The 21243-nt window shown below is 36.6% G+C and overlaps 1 protein-coding gene across 5 annotated transcripts; it reads right to left on the bottom strand.

Annotated features, from left to right (window-relative positions):
- Positions 1–272: 272 nt before the first annotated feature.
- Positions 273–11311, bottom strand: LOC143710954 (Fc receptor-like protein 5). 5 transcript variants are annotated; one of them, XM_077202217.1, is made up of 14 exons: positions 8587–8927; positions 7244–7279; positions 5576–5689; positions 4713–4985; positions 4506–4640; positions 4229–4405; positions 3864–4145; positions 3383–3622; positions 3187–3303; positions 2442–2540; positions 1983–2039; positions 1750–1836; positions 1442–1498; positions 273–1287 (listed from the first exon to the last, which is right to left on the bottom strand). In XM_077202217.1, the coding sequence occupies exons 3-13, from the start codon at positions 5622–5624 to the stop codon at positions 1452–1454; spliced, it is 1563 nt and encodes a 520-aa protein (XP_077058332.1). In that variant the 5' UTR covers positions 5625–5689; positions 7244–7279; positions 8587–8927; the 3' UTR covers positions 273–1287; positions 1442–1451. The 5 variants fall into 5 exon arrangements, with proteins under 5 accessions (XP_077058332.1, XP_077058331.1, XP_077058334.1 ...); XM_077202216.1 differs by lacking the exons at positions 5576–5689; positions 8587–8927 and adding an exon at positions 11270–11311; XM_077202219.1 differs by lacking the exon at positions 5576–5689.
- Between the last annotated feature and the right edge of the window lie 9932 nt (positions 11312–21243).

The following is a 21243-nucleotide window of genomic DNA, read 5'->3' as shown; positions in this document are numbered from 1 at the left end:
TGTGTTTTAATGGACACACCATCCTGGTAGCACATTTCCTGAACCAAACATTCCTAAACTTTACACATAACGTTACATTTACTTCAGGAAAGCCATTCAATGACCATAGCATGTTAGAATATATGCTAAGTATATGCACTATATGCATCATATATTCATTATATTTTGTATATTATCTATATTTACAGCAGGGATGGGGAAACGTCGGTCCTGCTGAGTTGATCTCCGACCCTGATAAAACCCTCACGTAGACTTAATCCTGAAGACATTGATAAGCTTGTTCAGGTATTGTGAGATTTATTGAGAAATAGAAAGTACACTTTATTTTAAATATAAATATATCTTTTGTAAAACAAATGTCCCTTTTGATGATTTTGTCCTTGCTGAATAAAAGTATTAATTTCTTTCAACAAAAACAAAAAATAAATTCAAAAGAAACAAATCATACAGGCCCCAAACTTTTGGACAGCAGTTTATATAAAACTGAGAATAAATGTCGAATACACTCAAAACAAAACAAAAAAACAGATATACTAGCCCAAGACACTGACCTTCTGACCAATGCATTTCTATGGCTTTACATTGTTTTTGTTTTTCCCCCTATTAGTTTTTGATTGCTGGATTTAAGTTATTTCTAACCAATTGAATATTTTAAGAAAAGAAAATTAGTTTCACTATATATATTTACATTTAAAGACAACTTTTCCAGACCTGGAAATCACAGTTGTAACATTCTGTGATATTTCCATGACCATTTGAACCTGTACAAATACATTTAAAATCAAGAAGACAAAAAAGAAAAAAGGAACTTGTTCACTTACACTATGGAAGTAAGATAACGACAAATGTTTTTGAAACAAAAAAGCTTGTTGAATTGGATTACTTGAAATAACACGCATTGCATTAACCGTGATTGAATCTTATGCATTGTATTTTTTAGGGCTGAAATTCAACATGGTTGTATATTTAAGCTGTGCATATTTCAATTCAAAACATTTCACACACATTTCATTATTAAAAATTCAGTAATCCATATTCACCTTTCAGATTTCACTTCCAAAATATCCATTTTGTTTAAAAATACAACCTATAATATTCTACAGGCAATTTTCGGTTAATTTTATTTCGCTTCAAATTAATTTGAATATGAATTTAATATGGATTTAAAAAGGCCATAAAAAATGCAAGCCCTAAAAATATGACCATTCACTTCTCAAACTACAGTAAACTCATCAGCATCCTGGGATTGAAAGTTTATCCTCCGGATTGCACCACTAGATCCAGCACCTGAAAATATATCAATGAATTCAAAATGCACATTTATATATATATTTTTAATATACAGTATATAATTTCATTCTTAGATTCTCAATAATGCATATATAAAGTTTTCAGTAGCTCATTGTGAAATTGTGATTATTGTTTTTAGTTTGACACTCACCTCGATCTGTTTACAGCTTCAGTTTAGAGTAAATATCGCAACTCTCACTGTTATTGCCTAGAAGATGCCAACAGTTCATATGTGCTTACTATACATCCAAGAGTGATGTGAAATATGGCATAAATAACACATATTACTCAGCATTCTATCATATTTTTACACAGAGGATCATTTTATTTTAAAATGAGTATACCAAATTGCCTCAAAATAAAGAATTTGCATGTAATTACCTTTTTTGTCAGTTTCACAGTGCACGTCCACAGAATTATCATAAAATCATAAGAGCAGAGACTTTTGTTTCAGTTTACCTTTGTTCTCTTTCTTTTTCCTCTGTTTCTTTGTAGATTTGAGTTCAATCTCAGCATATGTGATCTCAGTCAGCCCAACTACACCATCTGTAGAGAATGAAATCAGACACTGGTTTAATAAGATTTGCGAATATAATAGTGATAAAAATGGATTTGATTTCTAATTTCTTCAGAAATAACTACTGAAACTCATCATAATGAAATGAAATACTTTAAATGACATCCTTAGTTACCTGTGCTTATTTCTTCATTAAGCGTTGTATCAATAGAGTCATAAGCATGTGCAGTTCCTGTAATAAATGAATACATTAATTTTAATGTATTAAGTAATACATACATTTTTAAAAAGATTTTTTTCATGCATCTTATAAATTTAATTCCGCAGAAAAATATTGATTTCGTGTTGACAGACTAAAAAAGAATTCTTCTTAAAAATAATTAATATTTCATGTTCTATTAACATTCTAAATTACAGAAAATAAATATATTTTGTTATGCAGTTTTTGATCAAATAAAACCAAATGGCATCAATTTCAATAGGCTATATGTATGTGAAGACAAGATGTAATGTAAAACATTTAGAAGAGTGAAATATTGAAATGCGTCCTCTTAGTTAAAAGCTATTCCTAAGTGACTTTTATCTCAGGCTAGATTTATGGGTATATATTAATGGGTAATGAGTAAAGACTGACCAGACAGTGTCTTGTATCCGGCTTCACTCTGGTTCTGCTCTGAGTTCTGACTGATGTTCTGCTGTTGACTGACAGTAGAGCGAGGCTCAGATCTTACACCTAGTCAAACATAAAATATTTGTGTAAATGGAAAACTGACTTTCTCAGACAGCAACATGTCAGATCCGGCCCACATCTGGTACATGTAGATTCCACATGTGCCAGATGTGAGCCGGATCTGGGCCGACACTATGTTGCTGTCTGGGTTTTAATCTCTTTCATGTATACAGTATGTTTGAGCATGACAAGGTGTAGAGTGGCATGCTTATATTTATTTATCACATTATGGTTGGCTTCCAAAACATTAAGCTTCCTCACTGTCTGCTGTCTTCATAGGCAGCAAATGAAGCCTAATAAATGACTCATTTGGAGCGCTTTAAATATGCAGTAACTCTGTATCTAACAACTGAGAGATGGAGGACTCACTGTTTCAATGAGTTTCAATGATCTCAATATAGATTACATTCATATTTTTTATCAATATACTTTTCAGTATTAAAGTAACAAACTTGATTTGAGCTGAAAACTCCCTAAAAACCATTTACAACCAGCAAGAATACCAGCTTTACCAGGTTGGGAGACAAAATGAGACCAGAAAACCAGCTAAGACTGATGAAAGATGGCAGTTAATTAATCTAACATACAGTAGACGGAGAGCGAGTTTCTACAAGTCTGTCACTGAATATTAATATGTCAGAAGATGAACCTTTGTTGTTTCTGCAGCGCCAAAGCAGGACCAAGAAGACAATGATCAAAACTGCAACAGTCAGTCCTGCAGTCACTCCAATTATCACTGGACCATCAGATCTTGAGGCTGGAGAGACTGAGATGCATATATTTTTACTTCTACATGTAAATTGTACAGGAATATTTTTAATAGTGTTTATTTATCTCAGTCTCACCTCTGACTGAGATCCAGCTCTTGAGAGACTCTCCTCTCGGGTGTTTGCAGGAGTAGAAACCCTCATGTGACTTTGAGACAGTCGGGATGATCATCTCTATAGTTTGATTCTGGACGAGTGATTCATCTTTATAGAAATCAGATCTGAGGATTGATGGGGATGTATATTTATATAAACAGCTTAGAGTCAGAGTCTCTCCTTCAGTCACAGGATGAACAGGACTCTCCAGAATCACATCAGCTGCAGAAATAGAGGAAACATGCAATACATGAACAACATGGTAACATAATAAAGACAAAATAAATAAAAAACAGACCTTTTTAGTTTTCCACTGCGCACTGGTTTCTGAGTGTTTTTAGTGTATTGTTATGATGTTCTGGCTGGTTGCTTACATTAGTATCTGCTCTTGTTTAATCAACCTGATTCATGCATTGATTGTAAACTGTCAGTCAAATAAATAAATACAGAAATACAGACTCACAGTGTACAGTGATATTAACAGGATTATATTTCTCTCCAGATTCAGACTGACACCAGTAAACTCCAGTGTCTAATGTGCTGGTGAAGCTGATTGTACATGTAGATCCTGTTTGTGATCCCGACACTGATGATGAACAACCATCCGGTCTCCCGCTATCTGAGTATCTTCTCACTGTCCATCTATCAGAGTCACTCTGGTCTCCACAGCTCAGAGAGAGAAAGTCAGATGTGAAGTGTTGAGTTCTGCTGGGACTGATGATCAGAGACACTGGAGGAGAAACACCTGACAAGACCATTACAGAGAGAATTAAGAAATTAGTCTTTATTAAAGATGAATCAATCATTTGAACTATAGTGTGAACTCACCAGTGACCCACAGTGGTTGTATGTTGCTGTATGTTTTATAGGCTGGGTTTCCTCTCTCTGCTCTGCACACATAAACTCCTGTGTGATTTAGAGCAACAGAACTGACAGTGTATTTTCCTCCAGCTCCTCTTCTGCTGTCTGAGAGCGGCTCATCACGATAACTCAAGCCTGTGTTAACTGAGAATATGCAGATGCTCACTAAAGGAAATTATTTCTGATAATGTTTTTGATAAAACCAGTAAATGTATATGTTATCACATGGAGGACATTATAATACCTGATGAGAGAGTTTCAGTGAACCAGCTGAATATCCAGCCTGTAGAAGAGCCGTCAACCTCACAGTTCAGAGTCACTGGATCTCCTTCAGTCAACCACTTCTGAGGAGAAACACTTAAAACTGCCCGGGCTGCATCTGAAATAGAGACATCACTCATTAATAACATGTTCAACTTGTGTGTGTTTATGAAGAGATGATCAAACTCACCTGATACTCTCAGTGTAACTGCATCACTGCGTTGTGAAAAGACTGATCCTTCAGTCTCTGTTCCATAACAAAAGTATTTCCCTGCGTCAGACTCAGTAACAAAACTGATTGTGTGTTCCTGTAGTTCACTGGAAACCATTAATGTACTTTCTTTATACCAGTTGTACCGCCAGCTAGAGACTCCTTCATCGTCAATGTCACATCTGAGAGTGACTGTCTCTCCTCTGAATACATGTTGATCAGGTTTAATGGTCACTCTGGGTTTTGGTATTTCTGCACAACGACAACAATAAACAATGAAAATAATGTGATGATTAATTTAATTACTTAAAATAATAAAATGTGCTGTTATTTTTTTCTATGAACAGTTACTTGATTGACCAACAGAGTGAATTTGATTTTACCAAGCATAACATGTTCCTGGATAAACATCTTTAATGATCCTGAACAATAATCCAATCAACCAATCAGATTTGAGGGACAAGTTTACAGTTTCTGTCAAGTTTAAGCTCAAAACCAGAGTTTAGTGCTTTTACATCAGTGTTATTTATAATCTCTCTCTGATATTAGAGATAATTTATAGTTAGGTCTTAATTGGCAAAATTACAATGACCATAAAACACACATGTTAAATCAGGTTAGACTGATGTGTTGTTCTCTATACAGCTGTTATATTCACTTATTAAGTGTCTTATGAAAGTATTGTCAGTAATTTCTCAGAGCAGGTCATAAAATAAAATAAAAATATTATATTTTTAATATTCCTCTTCGTGCTCTGCATCTGTACTCTCCTCCATCAGAGACTTGCACACGATCGATTATTTTAATTTCAGCATCAGTAGATTCAGTGTTTGAGTCTTTACTCCAGAGAAACTCCCATCCATCCAGTGTCTGATCCAGCGAACATTTCATATAAACTCTGTCTCCAGTGATCACTGAACTCTGTGGCTCAACAGTCAGAGTCGGTTTGGGAAAATCTGTCAGTATAACGTCAGTGGGAACATGAGATGTGAAGTTTTTCAGCAGATCTCATTCTCTCACTGGTAAATCATTAGTGCATTTTGATTTCACAGACAATGTAATATAGCAACTGGCAACAATTAAAGGAACAAACAAGGTTAACATTCATTGAGTGCAATGCAAAGGACAACACAGGTGCAAAGACCAGCCTATGTGGGGTTCAAACCCACATCCTTTAGGCTAGTAGCCCTGAGCTCAACGCAGGGCGTCACACCGCTTATATCTACACCAGTCAGAGAGACATATCAGTATCATCTACCAAAGTGTTGCAAATTGTTGTTGCAGTTCAAAGGACTTTTTTTATTCATGTAATATTAATATTAGTAGTGTTACAGAAATTGTCATTTTTGTGACAGAATGTTTTGGGTTTTAAAAAAATTTGTTTTTTTGTCACACCTCAGAACTGTCTGTGTGGTGTTACTATTCACAAGACATGAATCATTTATATAACTTGTTTAAAAAGCTGTGTTAATAATTATGACACTCCTTTTCACTGATAGGGCTGGATTCATGAAAATTCTCTTAAAGGGACTATGTGTAGTTTTTTTTAGGTGTTTTATTATCTAAAATCAATATTTTTATTCATAAATATGTCCTCAATGCTGTACTAATACCTCTGGCAATTATCTGACTTATCCTCGTAAACGAAGAATTTATTATCTTTATATACATGTGACGGGTAGGTCCATGGAGGCTTCCATGTCGTTCCGCCATCTTGAAAAAATATAATAGCAGAGAGGGTCAAAAAGTACTAGACCAGCACGTTTCCACAACGCGTTTTCGTTCAGAGCCAGCGTCACGTGACTGAAAGCAGCAGAAACGGAGGAGCAGAGCAGTGAGAGGCGGTAGTCACGGCCCCGGCAAGTTTAAAAGGCTGCATTGCACTGATATTATTCATACTGTAACATTCGTTTGTTCGTTGTGTCAAGTTGCAGTTTGTTGCAGTTGAAATAACAAACCTGTTCACCCAAAGGAAAACTCGACGAAGTGCTATTAGAAGACGTCCTGTCATAGCATTTTGGTACATAACAGCTACCGTAGATGCAACACGCATTGGAAAAACCGAGTGGCTGGAGAGCACAATTGGTTTGGATGCAAAATACAATTTCACCGCTAGATGGGAGAAATTCCAACACAATGTCCCTTTAAGGAAGAAGTTAAGGGTGTTCTTAAGATTAATTACAAGAAGTTCATAGGAATGTTATTTTGGGGGTTTAAGACAGGTTGGAATCCTATATTAGGTATTTATGATGATTTTTAAGAACATTCTTTTCTAAAATGTGAATATTTATTAAATGTTTTAAGAACAATATCTCAAGAATAAACAATAAAAACATTAAGAAAAATCTTTGAGAATACAAAATATTATTATCTTTTTTTTCTTAAGTTAGAAAAATAAGAAAATAGCATTTAAGAATAATTTTATTCTTTAGAATGTTTAGTAAATCCAATCCCTGGTTTGTAACAGAATTAAGCATTTGTGATGAAATTAATGAATCAAATTCACTCACCTTCAGTGTGTTCAGAGTGGATGATTGAAATCAGCACTAAAATGCAAAGTAAAAAAAAAAACTCATAAAAGATCAGGTGTATTTTTAAATGTTTCTAGTAAAGATCATTAAACTCATCCGTTGGTTATCCTGAAGTTTCTGTGGGAACTTATTTGCAGAGTTCTTCCCATGAGGCAAACAGCTGTGTTTCTCTTAGGGGTCCATGTGATGTCTTTTGTTTGTAAATTAGCTTTAGGTATAAAGGTCTGTCCCACAGACAGAAATTTGGGTTCAGATTATCTGAAGACAGGCCATCATCATCGCTGAATAATGTGCTACACGACCTTCAGTAAATTATTCTCCCCACAAGAAATCTGGTCAAGCTTATTATTTTTATGCATTAGAGAAATCGAATACATTGGCAAGCCACCAAAGTGACACCTCAGCCAAATACAGGAAAATCTAACAGCTATTACAGTTTGACTAACTGATCAACTTTGTATTATACGTTAACCCTTTAAACGCATGCCTCAGGTGTTTAATGACACAGGACTTCACTCACTACTTTCCTCCTTGTTCATGTTTTAAAGTTAGACATCCACCTACTCACCTACTAGACATCAGCTAAGCAGGGCTGGACTGGGACTAAAAATCGGCCCGGGCATTTTGGCCCAGACTGGCCCACTACATATAATCATAAACACAACTGATCTTTTCACGCCCCTGAATATACTAACTCCAATTAAAACCAGTAATGCGATGTAGCCTAATGAGTGAGTAGGAATGAGTAAGAGTTAATAGATGAAATAACTACTAATTGTAAAATACAATCGAACTACTCCACAATGATGAATCCTAAAACAAGCTATAAGCTGCATTGGCATAGCAATACCAGTGTCTGACAAAGGTTTTTTGGTAAATCTGTGGTGGGTGGACTTCTGCCCCCCCCCCCCCCCCCCCCATTTTGAGAGTTAAAAATTAAGAGCTCCAACGCAAAATCAGTGTGGAAATTGAACAAAGAAAAACTCAAAACTCTTTTAGCTGTGATCTGTCTGCATTACACTACTACATAATAATAGTTATAATATTAATTCCATGACAGTAATAGCCATATATTGTAAAACAAATGCACTGAAAAATAAAATGAACTTTCATAATTAGTTTTGTACTAATTTCCATGCTTGAAAGAGATAAACACATGATCTTTTATTTTGGCGGAAAACATGGTTTACAAACGCGTCTCATTACAATTCTAGTAAAATGCGTAATCATCAACTATGCCGATGTGTAAATAATGCGTAACTGGGTAATGGTTTCCTACACTCATCGCCTCAGTGTTCTGAAAGTTGCCTAGTACTGCTTACCATAGTTCTCTACACTCACTCATTCTCTCCTGATCCTCCTCAATATCCTCATCGGACACTTGAAGGGCCCGTTTCTTTTTCCCAGGCTATTTCTCTGCACATTCCTTGCGTTTCTTCTCCATCTCTGACTATTTTGACAGATACACACTGACACTGCACGCGCGCTCAGAGCCCAAAGGGGGAGGAGTTTAAATATGTGATTGGACCAGCCCAGTGCCAATCAAAAACAGAACCAATGGGCCCCTGATCTACGTGTTTCATGGGCCGGTCCGTTAAAAAAAAAAAAAACCTACGCTGACTTTTTTTGTCCAATGCATTACACCGGCACAAAGATCCCAGCGCCGCCAATAAGCAAAACTAAACGAATGGGCCGCCGATGTAAGAGTATTATGGGCCGTTTAGACAAAAACAATTTTTTAAATTTTTTTTTTAAAGAATGATCTGTATCGGCCCAAAAAGCACGTCGGCCCACCGGGCAAATGGCCAGTCCAGCCCTGCAGCTAAGTACTGACATTCAGAACTTCTGTTCAGACAGCCCTGCAGAATGGAGGCCTCAATAAAAGTCCCAGTATGTCTAACCAAACGGAGTAGGCAAAAAAAAGCTCAGAAAGAGCTAGCAACTTATTGATCCTGGCCCATGAAGCTCTGCAGACAGTAGAGGCCTCAGTACAATGACTCTCATAATGAGAGAAGGCCTAGCAACACTCCACATTAAGGTCAGTAGCCAAGTAGCTTAACAGAGAGCCTAACAACCTGACATACTGTCCTACAACCTAGCCTAGACCTCAGCATGAAGACTCTCTAAATCGAGTGAGACCTAACTATGTTCCAAGCTCGGGACCGCTTGCAAGGAGGCTCACAGAGAGCCTACAACTTTAAATGGCTATTCAATCAAGCTCTGAAGAGTGGAGGCCTAGAAGAACGACTTTTTTTTTGTCATAAAGTGCCAAGTTTCCAAGTTCATCACTGTGCCACAGCCCATAGGACAAGTTATGTGTTTTGGTAAAGACTGTCATAAAAACAACAAACTCTCTCTCAAAAAAAAAGCCAAGAGTCAAACTTCCCAACTAAAGGAAACAGATCACAATAATGGCGAACGAACATTTTGAATAAATCGTTAACAGCTAAACCTCTGTTAGTTCTCAATAAGAACTTCTGTAGACGTATGACAGAAATAAAGTCAATCTGGTAATAAGTGGAGCTGGTAATGTTGTTTGTGGAGTTTTTTAATCACTTAAGTCTCTCAATAACTGATTCAGAGTTATTTAAACTCTCTGTAGAGAGGGACCAAATGTACTCTAAGCAGAGTAATTTAACTCTGGGGATTTTGCTGTGTATATGAAAATTCACTTTCACGTCAAGAAAGCAAGAGATGAGCTGCATTTTATTTATAATTAGCTCATTTAAAGAGTGGCATCAGCACTGCTAAGATAATTTAGAGTTACTACTTTTAATGAAGACAATTGTGAGTTGAGCTTTAAAATGTGAGCTGAACTTTCAGTTTCATTTGTCGCAGCTCCTCCACCGACTCAGGCCCTGGTCTTTCAGCTGGTCGGCCTGGTAAACTTGCAGAACGGCCATGGTGTACAAAGCCGCCCCAGCCTGACTCGCTGACGCATATACTGTGCCATTTAGACATGATGTGGCACGCAGCAGTTTAGTTGGCAGACACGGCATATTCAATGCGGATGCCTCACCTACCGAGAGATCGTTGGCCAGCCTCTCTTCAGTCAGAGGTATTGATGCATAACCATATTCCTGCTTCTCCTCCACATCAGCATAGTTTGCCGTGTGAAGATGAATGCATGCAGAATATGGCTTTCCCAAAGATCTCTGCACCTCAGTGTGAAGATCTGGGAGAAAGGGAAGAATCGTACCAGCTGGGCGGTTATTTCCTGACAAAAAAACATTCATCCAGGCTGCTACGAGGGAGTTTGTGCTTCTTGCGCTTCCACAGCAGGTCTAATCTTTCTGTGGCGCAAACATAACGTCCAACAGCTCGGCATATGTGGGACAGGAGGGCTGAAAGCACTCAGAGAAATCCTCAATCTCAACAGTTTCTTCGAAGTTTCTTCAAAGGAAAGCGCTCACAACACACACATACATACATACATACAGCCCCCTCAATGACTGAGCATGCTCCTCACCCAGGCACATAACGTACATATCGTGTGTGTCATTAGATGTCAGGAAATGCTGACACGGATGAACACAATTCAGTTCTGTAAAAACCTTTCTTGAGTCTGAAAACAGTGACAAAAATAACTCATAAATTTTTACTATCTGCATACTAATCAACATCTACCGAAGACTAACTAGTATATATCTACTTAGTGCAGGACAGCAAACAAACCAACAGAAATGTGTACAAACCATCAAGTGAGTACAAAAAACACAACAGAAATGATTCCGCAAACACCATTATAAAGCAAAACACAGAGTGAATGAACAAGCAGACTGACCCAAACACAACACAGTGCATTTCTCTTTCACAAATGTCACTATCTGCTCACTTCCTCTCTCAAGCTCGTCTTTCACTCATGGATCATAGACTAGAGCTGGATTTGAAACTGGGAGCAGCATGAAATAAAAATCACCAAATCACTTGAAACTATTAAAATCTATTCATATAATACAACAGTAATGAACATCTTCTGAAACATACAGAGGAAATAATACTTACAGAGCACAAGAGGAAGTTGACTGATCTCCATACTGACCCAATAATGACGGACGGTTAAAGACACAGACTGAGTTAAAGCCTCAAGACTTCCTGATACAGACAGTCAGATCTTTAGGAACAAAATGACAGATTAAAGACATACAAATGTACCACATGTGTTACAAAAAAACATTTGAAAAAGTTGATAATCTTGTAACATGTTTTCAAAGAATATCACGCAAGTTTCCATTACGTTTTCCATTATGATAATTAATATTTTTGTGTGTTTAATGGACAAGGCAAAGGAAAAGATACTTTGATGGATCTTTATTGTAATAATAGTAGCTGTATTTATAACTTTATAAGTTAATAAGCAGAAATAATTTACAAACCAAACCACAACTATGATCTCATCTCTATCTATTTCTGTTCTATCAGGCCTCTGACAATAAGGGCGTCGACTTTAGCACTGATATAAATGTACCTGTGAATACAGTTTAATATTCATACACCAAGACAAGGGATGTAAAACATGGGACTTAAAGATTTTTATGCCTGTTCTTCTTAATGAATGAACGATTCAAATAATAATTTTGTCGAAATGTTTGGAAAACAGAAATGCAATTCTTATCTTACTGCATTGCAGTTCTTGCCAATGGTCATAAGTCATTAGGGCAGTTTACATGTGGTGGAAAACTGAGCACTGAAATTTGTGAAGTAGACAAACAACAACGACAATAACAGCAACAACAACAAAAATAAGCACAGCAATGGCACATTCAAAGGTGCAATACAAGATTACAATACATGTTCAATTTAGTGTCTTTCTTGGTTCAGCACCTGATTGGGAATCAATATTCAATGTGTGGCATAATGAGCTAGAAGCCCACTTGTTCGCATTATAGTAAGTTCTGTGACGTCATTAATCTGCGCCTGTATTTAGGCTTGAGCGCGTCTTCGGTGAGGTCTCGCCTGTTTGTTTGGTGCTGCACGCTGCTGTGACCGCTCCGAGCGCGTCTTCTGCGAACTCTCGCCGTTTGTCTCGTGCCGCGCACGCTACTGCGACCTATTGTGTCCCATTACAAGCGTGGTTTTGGCTTCCTTTGGATGGCTGTTGTGTTGGTCTCTGCGCCCTTCAGATTCGATGTGGGAATGATGACTGCCGTGAATCATTAAAAGGATGTCCCTTTTGAGTACCTGAGCCCGTGGCTACGGAGAACTACAGTTCGTGCAGTGGCACCGCTGTTTTGTTATGAGTCGTTTTTCAATGTTTGGATACTGTTGTGCTCAAATTACACCTTCATAGTCTCTGCTTACACGCACCTTGCGTTGGATCATCGGATGCTTGGCTCCCTTTAAGATTTTGAAATACCTTGTGCTTTGCCGAGTTTGTTTGGATTTTTCTTGCTTTAATTTGTTTTGTTTTTGCAGAAGGATCAATTTGTTTTTTTCTGTTTCTTTCTGTGTATAAATGGTTTTTTTGTTAATATAATATTTGTACATTTTGATTTATTTCTTTTATTGTTTATTCATTTGAAGTGTCTTGATTTGTGTATAACATTCAGAGATTTTCTCCTTGTTTTATTGATTTTGGTTAAAGACTACTCAATTTGGTCAATTGCATTATTTATAGTTTTCTTTATTGAATTGGGCCTATTAGGTTCATCGTCGAGGCCGGTGGGTGGACGAATTCTTTTATACACCTGCTAGCTTGCATAACCATTTTTCTTTTTTTCTTTGTGGTATGTGTGTGGTGTGGAGACTGTGTATCTTTTAGGAGCTGTGGCCCTATTTGCGTGGGGAATTGATCGTTCCTCTCCCTGTTTGGTGGTGGTGTTTACACCGTGTGCCGTGACTGATCACTTCACTGGGGCTCTTGTGCTGTGAGTGTGTAGTGTGGAACGTACTATATCCATTGCGAGGGCACCTCTAAATGGAGGCCACAGCTTTCTTTTTGTGAACATTGTAATTGTAATGAGTGTTTGAGGCTTGTTGCCTTTCTGTGTCTGGGTTTTATTATAAATTAAAATACATTTTTGTACTTTGCATAAATACCCGTATCTCCATGTCCTTCTGTCTTTAGTGGGGAACTTGTGCGGGGATAATAATCTCTGGGTGAAATTCCCAGGGTGGCGTAGTCTAGATTAAAACATTTAGTGGTTCTTGTGATTGCCACAAATGGTTGCACTCTATGATTTTGATTCACTAAAAAGAATCGGATCATAAGAGCCGTTAATTTGGGAATCAATCGGCACTAATCTCACTGTATGATTTACTTAAAAGATCAGGCTCATAAGAGTTTATCGTTTGGGAATTGTCATGATCCCAGCCTGTGTTCCCCTTGTCTTGTGTGGTCTTATTTTCTGTGGTCTTCTAAGTTATTTTATTGTTTCCTGTTCTGCATCATGTTTTGTAGTTTTGCTTGTTGATTAGTTCTTTGATTTGTTCCCATGTGTGTCTTGTTTTCAATAACTCCTTGTGTATTTAAACCCAGTGTTTCTTATGTCCCTTGTCTGGTGTTGTCCTTTGTTGGATGTTTCTTTGAGGTTCTCATTTCTGCTCCATGGTTTTCTTGTGTTTATTTTGGTTGTTAATGCATTTTCTCTTAATTGCTAAAACACATTTCTCAAAACCATCACACACTTTCTCATAACCTTAAACACAAAGCCACATCTTTAAACTACATCCAGAGAACATCTGACTCTTCTGGCAAAATCAAGCAATTGCCTCAACAAACATTTTATCTGTGCTCAAAATCAAATTAGACTTTCAGATCTTACACACAGCCAGTCAAAAAAACTAAATTTAAAAAAAAAACACTACAGATCATTCATGAGACACTACACCAAAAAATGGAGAACACAGAATCCAAAGCAGAAAAAATATATTGTCAGTCATGTCTTCATGTTGGGTCCGGCCTCAGTGATGTCCACATCACAGGCAATATCGTTTCTTGCCAGGCAAAGGGAAAAACCCTGCCGATCCAGCCTTGATCTGTCCACACTTTGCTCTTTCTCATCCTCTTACACATACTCTTCTTCCTCTCCTCTTATATTGTGTCCATCCATTATTGGTATCAACATTCAGTGCAATATTTTGAGTAAATTTTGAACTGACTTTTATTTTGTACAGCTGGTTTGATCACATCATTGTGAAGGTCCTCATCAAGTGTGAACAAATTTTTTGAGTCGTTGTGTGTAAACGATGAAACTGTGTTTTTACACAAAAATTAAGATATTTTTGATTAAATCTGAGAGCTTTCTGTCACTCCATTGACAGCAACTACCAATTTGACACTTCAAAAAGTTCATAAAAAGATCATAAAACTAATCCATATGAACTGAGTGATTTAGTCCAAAATAAGCTTCATTCTCGTGTTACGCAGCAGATTTGAGCTTCCAGAGGTTTGTTCTCACACATCAAGCATGTTTGGTTGACCTTCAGTTTATGTTCGCTGATCAATGTCTAAATGTTAGTAAAAGCCTAAATTCAATCTGTCCATAAAACGATCCATTCTCTCTAGAAAATTAGGACAAACCACTCAATTCATATGGATTAGTTTATCTTTTTATGAACTTTTTGAAGCATTAAGTTGCGTAGCTGTCAACGGTGGGACAGAAATTGCTCAGAATTTAGTGAAAATATATTAATTTGTGTCCCTAAGATGAATGAAGGTCTTATGAGTTTGGAACAACATGAGGGTGAGTAAATTATGACAGATTTTCATTTTTGGGTGAACTATCCCTTTAAGGCTACTATCAAGATCAAATCTAAAATCCTTAGTGTCTGAGGAAATATATGGAATAATAATACCTAGTTCAATAACATTCAGATCCTTTTTCTTGCTTGGCACAAACAGAATAATTTGGGTTGTATCATTATTTAGCTAGGAGGAGATGGTGTGGTTGTAACACTTTTTCTGCATCTGTAACTCACTGCATTTTTAGCTGGAGTGCTCAAACTTTTATACAAAGTACCGACATTTGTTCTCTACTAAAGGCATCCATTCAAAACTCTGCAAGATTATGACAGTTAGGTAGATGTCAGACACATGGTGTGCCTTTGTTACAATTTACCCTACTTCTGAGGTATAAAATATTTGTGTGATATTATAATCTGTGTTTCCTTAATGAATAAAATATAATCTGAAGAAAATGATTAGAAAAGACGTAATCATCAACGGTGAACATAACATGTACCCAAAATTGTAGAATGACGCATTTAACAGAGAGACAGAGAGTGAAAGAGGAAGTATAGGAAAATAAACTGGTGTGTAGAGAAGCTGTTTTATTCGTGATTCATGCAGAATGACACTGAACACATACGAATCTGAATTAGTGCTGCTTGCTAAGCGTCTGTATCATTGCTCATACTTGGGGTCAAAGGCTTTTCATAAATCTCTAAACTTATTAAAGTTTTTCTCAATTACTCATACACTAAAATCAATTATATTAGACAAATTTCATCAACTAAGATTAAATTTCTAAATGGTCCTCAGAACAATTAACACTTTTCTTGTGTTTCACAACTCTAAACACATATTCAGAACTGGACACCATGTGTTCATGTTTAGTAGTTAAAACTACACAACGTCACACAGCCAGCAGTTCTCACCATGTGAACACTATATGTGTAACAGTTTTACACGCCAGTCAGAACCAGTGCACAAATAATTGTGTGTCAATTCATAGGCTCTACAAAAAAAAAAGCATGTTTTATATTATATTATTATTCTCTCCATAAATGTAATAATTTCTGTAGATTGAAGTTATGCTGCAAAATCCAATATTGAGAGATTAAAACTTGATTCACAATTCTTCTGCTTTTATTCGTGGCAATGCAAGACAAAGAATCAGATCCAGAATATTTAAAAAAGGCTCTGTATCTTTATTAAGAAAAGTAATAGATTATGAAATATTGTAGCAATACAAGTCAGGGGACTTACAGTTCACTAAAATAAGGAATATACATACATATACATGCTTCCCAGTGGGCATATGATGTCAATTTAACATCAATATGACATCAAACATTGATGTCAAAATGACGTCAGGAAATAGGTCAAAAATGAAAGTCATATTGACGTCAAAGTGTCGATGTAAATTTGATGTCAAGACTTTTACCTCTGCTGATGTCATTTTGATGTCATACTTTGTTGGCATTTGATGTCAATTCAACATTTATATGACGTCATGATGTTGATGTCATTACAAGGTCAAGCTTTGTTAGCATTTGATGTCAATTTCTGGTGTATAAAACAAATTGGGATCAATCAATTGGAAATCTGGTTCATGTTGACTTTAACAACCGTAACATATCACACACACACACACACACACACACACACACACACACACACACACACACACACACACACACACACACACACACACACACACACACACACAACAATATTAATAAAGGAGATTCGCTCCTGCATTTATATGAAGTTGTCACTCCAAAAACTTGACTTTTACAGTAATAATGCTCTGCCTGAGCTTGTGAATGAGATATTGAGAGATTCTCCCAGCCAGCACAGCCATGTGGGGCCCACATGGGTTTGACCTGGGCTATCTAACTTGGACCCAGCCAGTGTTTTCACCCGGTTTCCATGTAGGCCCCACATGGGTTTGCCCAGATGAAATGAACACTGCTAAGTGTGCACACTACAGGCTGTTAAATGTACACTGATCAGTGTTGGAGATAATGAGATAATTAAGTGATTGAATAATGATTAAGAATTATTGATGAACACCTGCTGTTAACAAGCAGAATCACTGAAGAAAAGAGAAACACAAGAGCTGTGTCCCAATGTGAAGGCTGCGTCCTCCGAAGGCCGTATTTGAAGGCTGATTGGCCGCATTTGAAGGCCGATTGCGTCACAGCGGCGCGACGAAGGATGTCTCAATTCAAAGGCTGGATCTTCGAAGGCCGCATTTGAAGGCCGATTGCGTCTACGCGGCGCGATGAAGGCTATCCCAATTCAATTTCGCATCCTTCGAAGGCCGTATTCAAAGGCCGGTTGCGTCATCGCGGCGCGACGAAGGCTACCCTGATTCAAAAGCCACGCCAAATGCAACCTTCGTTTCCCCGTGAAAGGAGTCTATCCTACCCGATCCTACCCCATAAGTCATTGCGGGCCGTTGAGGACACCACTTATATTCAAAAAAAATGAAGGATGATTCTTCTTGTCGCCTAGCAACTGTGACAGCTACCGATGAAGAGCGGGACTAACTTTGAACTGCACTTTTTTATATTCAACTGGGTTTTATATTTCCGTAGTACGGAGCCCGGAAAGTCTCTTTTGGGGGAAAAAATCAATCCGTGGCGACGGTTGTGCAGTCCGTACCCTCAGTTTATAAACTGTACTCACGAATTCTTAAACTTCCCTTGGTTTAATAAATCGTGCCCACGATGATTCAACCAGGCCACCTGTTTATAAGGGATGCTTTGCATAAACTTGATTTTTTAAAATGGATAATTTCTTCAATTTTCTAAAACATTTTATGGGAGAAAAAAGCTCAATATAATAGAATAAGCAAAAAAAGACTTCACATATAAAAAAGAAATATAACACAAACACAAGGTTAGGTTTAATATAAAAATAAAACATTCATAAATTATTTTATGATTAACCAATAATATATTACTGTCTTCAGTGAATTCATTTAATAGTTATAATTATAAACACAAATAATAATTATTATCATTATTATTAGTACATTTAGGCTGCATAGAAGCCGCTTTTATCAAAAAAAGGAACAAAGCAATTTGTCAAATGTCAGTCATAATAAATGGTTAGACAATAATAATACCGGGCTAAGATTGTCATAAATAGCCTAACACAAGATTTTGACGCATATCCAAGTGTGTGTGGAGTGTGGCTGTGGAGGCGCGGACTCAACAACATGCATTTTTATATCAACAGTGGAAAGAACTTACTCTGTCATTTCTGGTCATACAGAAAAGAATAATACATCATTCACAACTAGCCTACTTTTATTTGTGCAAAAAACGAATGGACGCAAAAGTACACGGACCCAAGACTAACTTTTTCTAGCCTACATTATTTGAAATATAATAAAGGTCCGTGTACCTTTGCGTCCACTCGTTTTTCTTTTTTTAACCCGTAATTGAAAAACGAAAAATGAAAGGTTGTTAGGCTATTTTTAAAACGCAAAGTTGAGCACCTAAATTTGAATTTGAACTGCACACACCAAATGCTGCGCAAAAAATAAATAGACGTATTTTCAGATTTTTGTTCATGACTTTTTTCCCGTTTATTAAATATTTGAAATATTCACAAATTAATATGATAAAAAATCGATTTTACCGGTTTTCTAAGGCCAAATTAGAACCTGGAAATTATATTCGAATTTGTTAGTTTAAAAGTGGACATTTCAAGCTTTGTATAGGTTGGCTATATTGTGTTTCAGTTCATTTTTTGAGAGGCGCTCCAGTTCATTGCGATCATCAAAGCGCGCCCGATTCTATTATTTTATTTTACAAAAGCACAAATTTTTCTTGTTATTGTTAGTTTACACAAATAAAATTGTGTATTTTTATACATTTATATTGTGAGTAAGGGACGGATTGCACATAATACGGGGTTGAAATATATATTTACCATATTCATCATTTGTCCATTTATGCTACATAATAAAAATAATAGGCCTACACTAGCCTACAAAATCGCATCAAGGTAGTCTATATAAGTGAACATTTGAACCATATGCCTATGTAGGCTATGTTTTCTTTTCTTTTCATTACATTATTTACGAAAGTTAACACCCAATACTTGAACAGTTTAAAGTGTAGCCTAATCTGGCAATTCAGGAAGCAGAATTGGGACGCAGCAAACCAGCTCTGGCCATGATCTTCGCTATTAAAGCCGAAAATACATGATTGAACATCCTCACCATGTCTTCAAGTAAAATATAAACAAAAAAATGACAATAGCCAGTTCTGGATCCATAGCTGTTTATTCAATTGTATAAAATGAATTATCAGGATGGCAGCTGTACTCTCGCACCGTTGCTTGGCGCCAGGAGCGGTAATCGGGAACACCTGGTTGCCAATTAGGAAATCATGCAAAGGCTACATGGTGCGTCCTTTGAAGGATGAATAGGCTGCATCCTTCGAAGTCCGCGGCCTTCGGAGGATGCAGCCTTCATATTGGGACACAGCTAAGAACTACTTCCAGTCACAGCCTTAGATGAAATCAACTGAAGATAAAATACACAAAATCTCTCAAGATCTGATTAAACAACTCCACAAACAGCATTACCAGCTTCACTTATTACCAACCAGGTTTACTTTGTTTCTGGTAGACATCTACAGAAGTTCTTATTGAAAATTAACAGAGGTTATGATGTTGATTATTTATTGAAAATTATAGTTTGGTTTGATGTCACCATTATGTTGATAATTGTTTGCTTTAGTTGGGCTATTGACTTTTTAACATCAGTTTTTCTCTGCTCAGTTGTGTCAGATTTTTATGTTGAGAGCAGCAAGAGAAAATGCAATTAGATTCTATAAACTGATTGATGATTAGAATATAATATTGTGTGAGCGTTGTACACGGGTGATATCTTATTCATTTTGTTTTATTGTTGTGATTCTACAGCAAGAGATCCAGAACATTTTTATCAGAACATCAAATGATTTTTAAAACATCATTTTCACATTTTGTACTTCTGCAATTTTTACTCACACACAGACATCAAGAATCAGCATATGAATCGCTACAATGGTGACATGCTTCATGGTGCAATGCATTCTGGGAGCCATGGATAAGTTTCGTATGATGCATCCAGAATGCATTGCACCATGAAGCTTGTCACCATTGTTGAGATTCATATGCTGATTCTTGATGTATGTGTGTGAGTAAAAACTTCAATAGATCAAAATGTGAAAATGGTGTTTTAAAAATAATTTGATGTTCTGATAAAAATGTGCTGGACCTCTTGCTGTAGAATCACAACAATGAAACAAAATGAATATCAAATCACCCGTATAAAGCTCACACACACACACTGATTTTAATCTTATCATCAATCAGTTTATAGCATCAGATTGCATTTTCTCTCGCTGTTCTCAACATAACAATCTGACACAACTGAGCAGAAAAAAAACTGATGTTAAAAAGTCAATAGCCCAACTAAAGCAAACACTGATCACCATAATGGTAACATCAAACCAAACTATAATTTTCAATAAATAATCAACATCTTAACCTCTGTTAATTTTCAATAAGAACTTCTGTAGGTGTCTACCAGTAATAAAGTAAACATGGTTGGTAATAAGTGAAGCTGGTAATGCTGTTTGTGGAGTTGTTTAATCAGATCTTGAGAGATTTTGTGTATTTTATCTTCAGTTGATTTCATAAGGCTGTGACTGGAAGTAGTTCTTGTTTTTCTCTTTTCTTCAGTGATTCTGCTTGTTAACAGCAGGTGTTCATCAATAATGCTCAATCATTATTCAATCACTTAATTATCTCATTAACTCCAACACTGATCAGTGTTACATTTAACAGCCTGTAGTGTGCACACTGAGCAGTGTTCATTTCATCTGGGCAAACCCATGTGGGGCCTACATGGAAACCGGGTGCAAAACTGGCCGGGTCCCAGTTAGATAGCCCAGGTCAAACCCATGTGGGCCCCACATGGCTGTGCTGGCTGGGCTAGGAAGACGCTGAAGGTTTCTGACTGACACAACAAATTAATTTCAGATTAAAATGTCTTCCTCTTCATGTAACTGTTAAATACACTCAGCATATACAATTTTTTCTTGGTTTTTCTTGCTTTTATGAACTCTTTTAAGTATATTAATTAAACAAAATTAGACAATTCAGCATTTGTAAAGCATTTTTCACAACACTGTTTTTGAAGTAAAAAACAAACCATCAGTGAGCAAAGCCAAATCTGACATCACATAATATCAGTGGTTATTTTGACTGAATGTTTAGTCAATTAAATATAATGATATAATGACTT

Source organism: Siphateles boraxobius, unplaced genomic scaffold (genome assembly GCF_051911475.1).
Source record: "Siphateles boraxobius isolate OS27281-9 unplaced genomic scaffold, OSU_SipBor_1 49, whole genome shotgun sequence".
NCBI lineage: Eukaryota > Metazoa > Chordata > Actinopteri > Cypriniformes > Leuciscidae > Siphateles > Siphateles boraxobius.
This window is presented reverse-complemented; position numbering and strand designations above follow the sequence as displayed.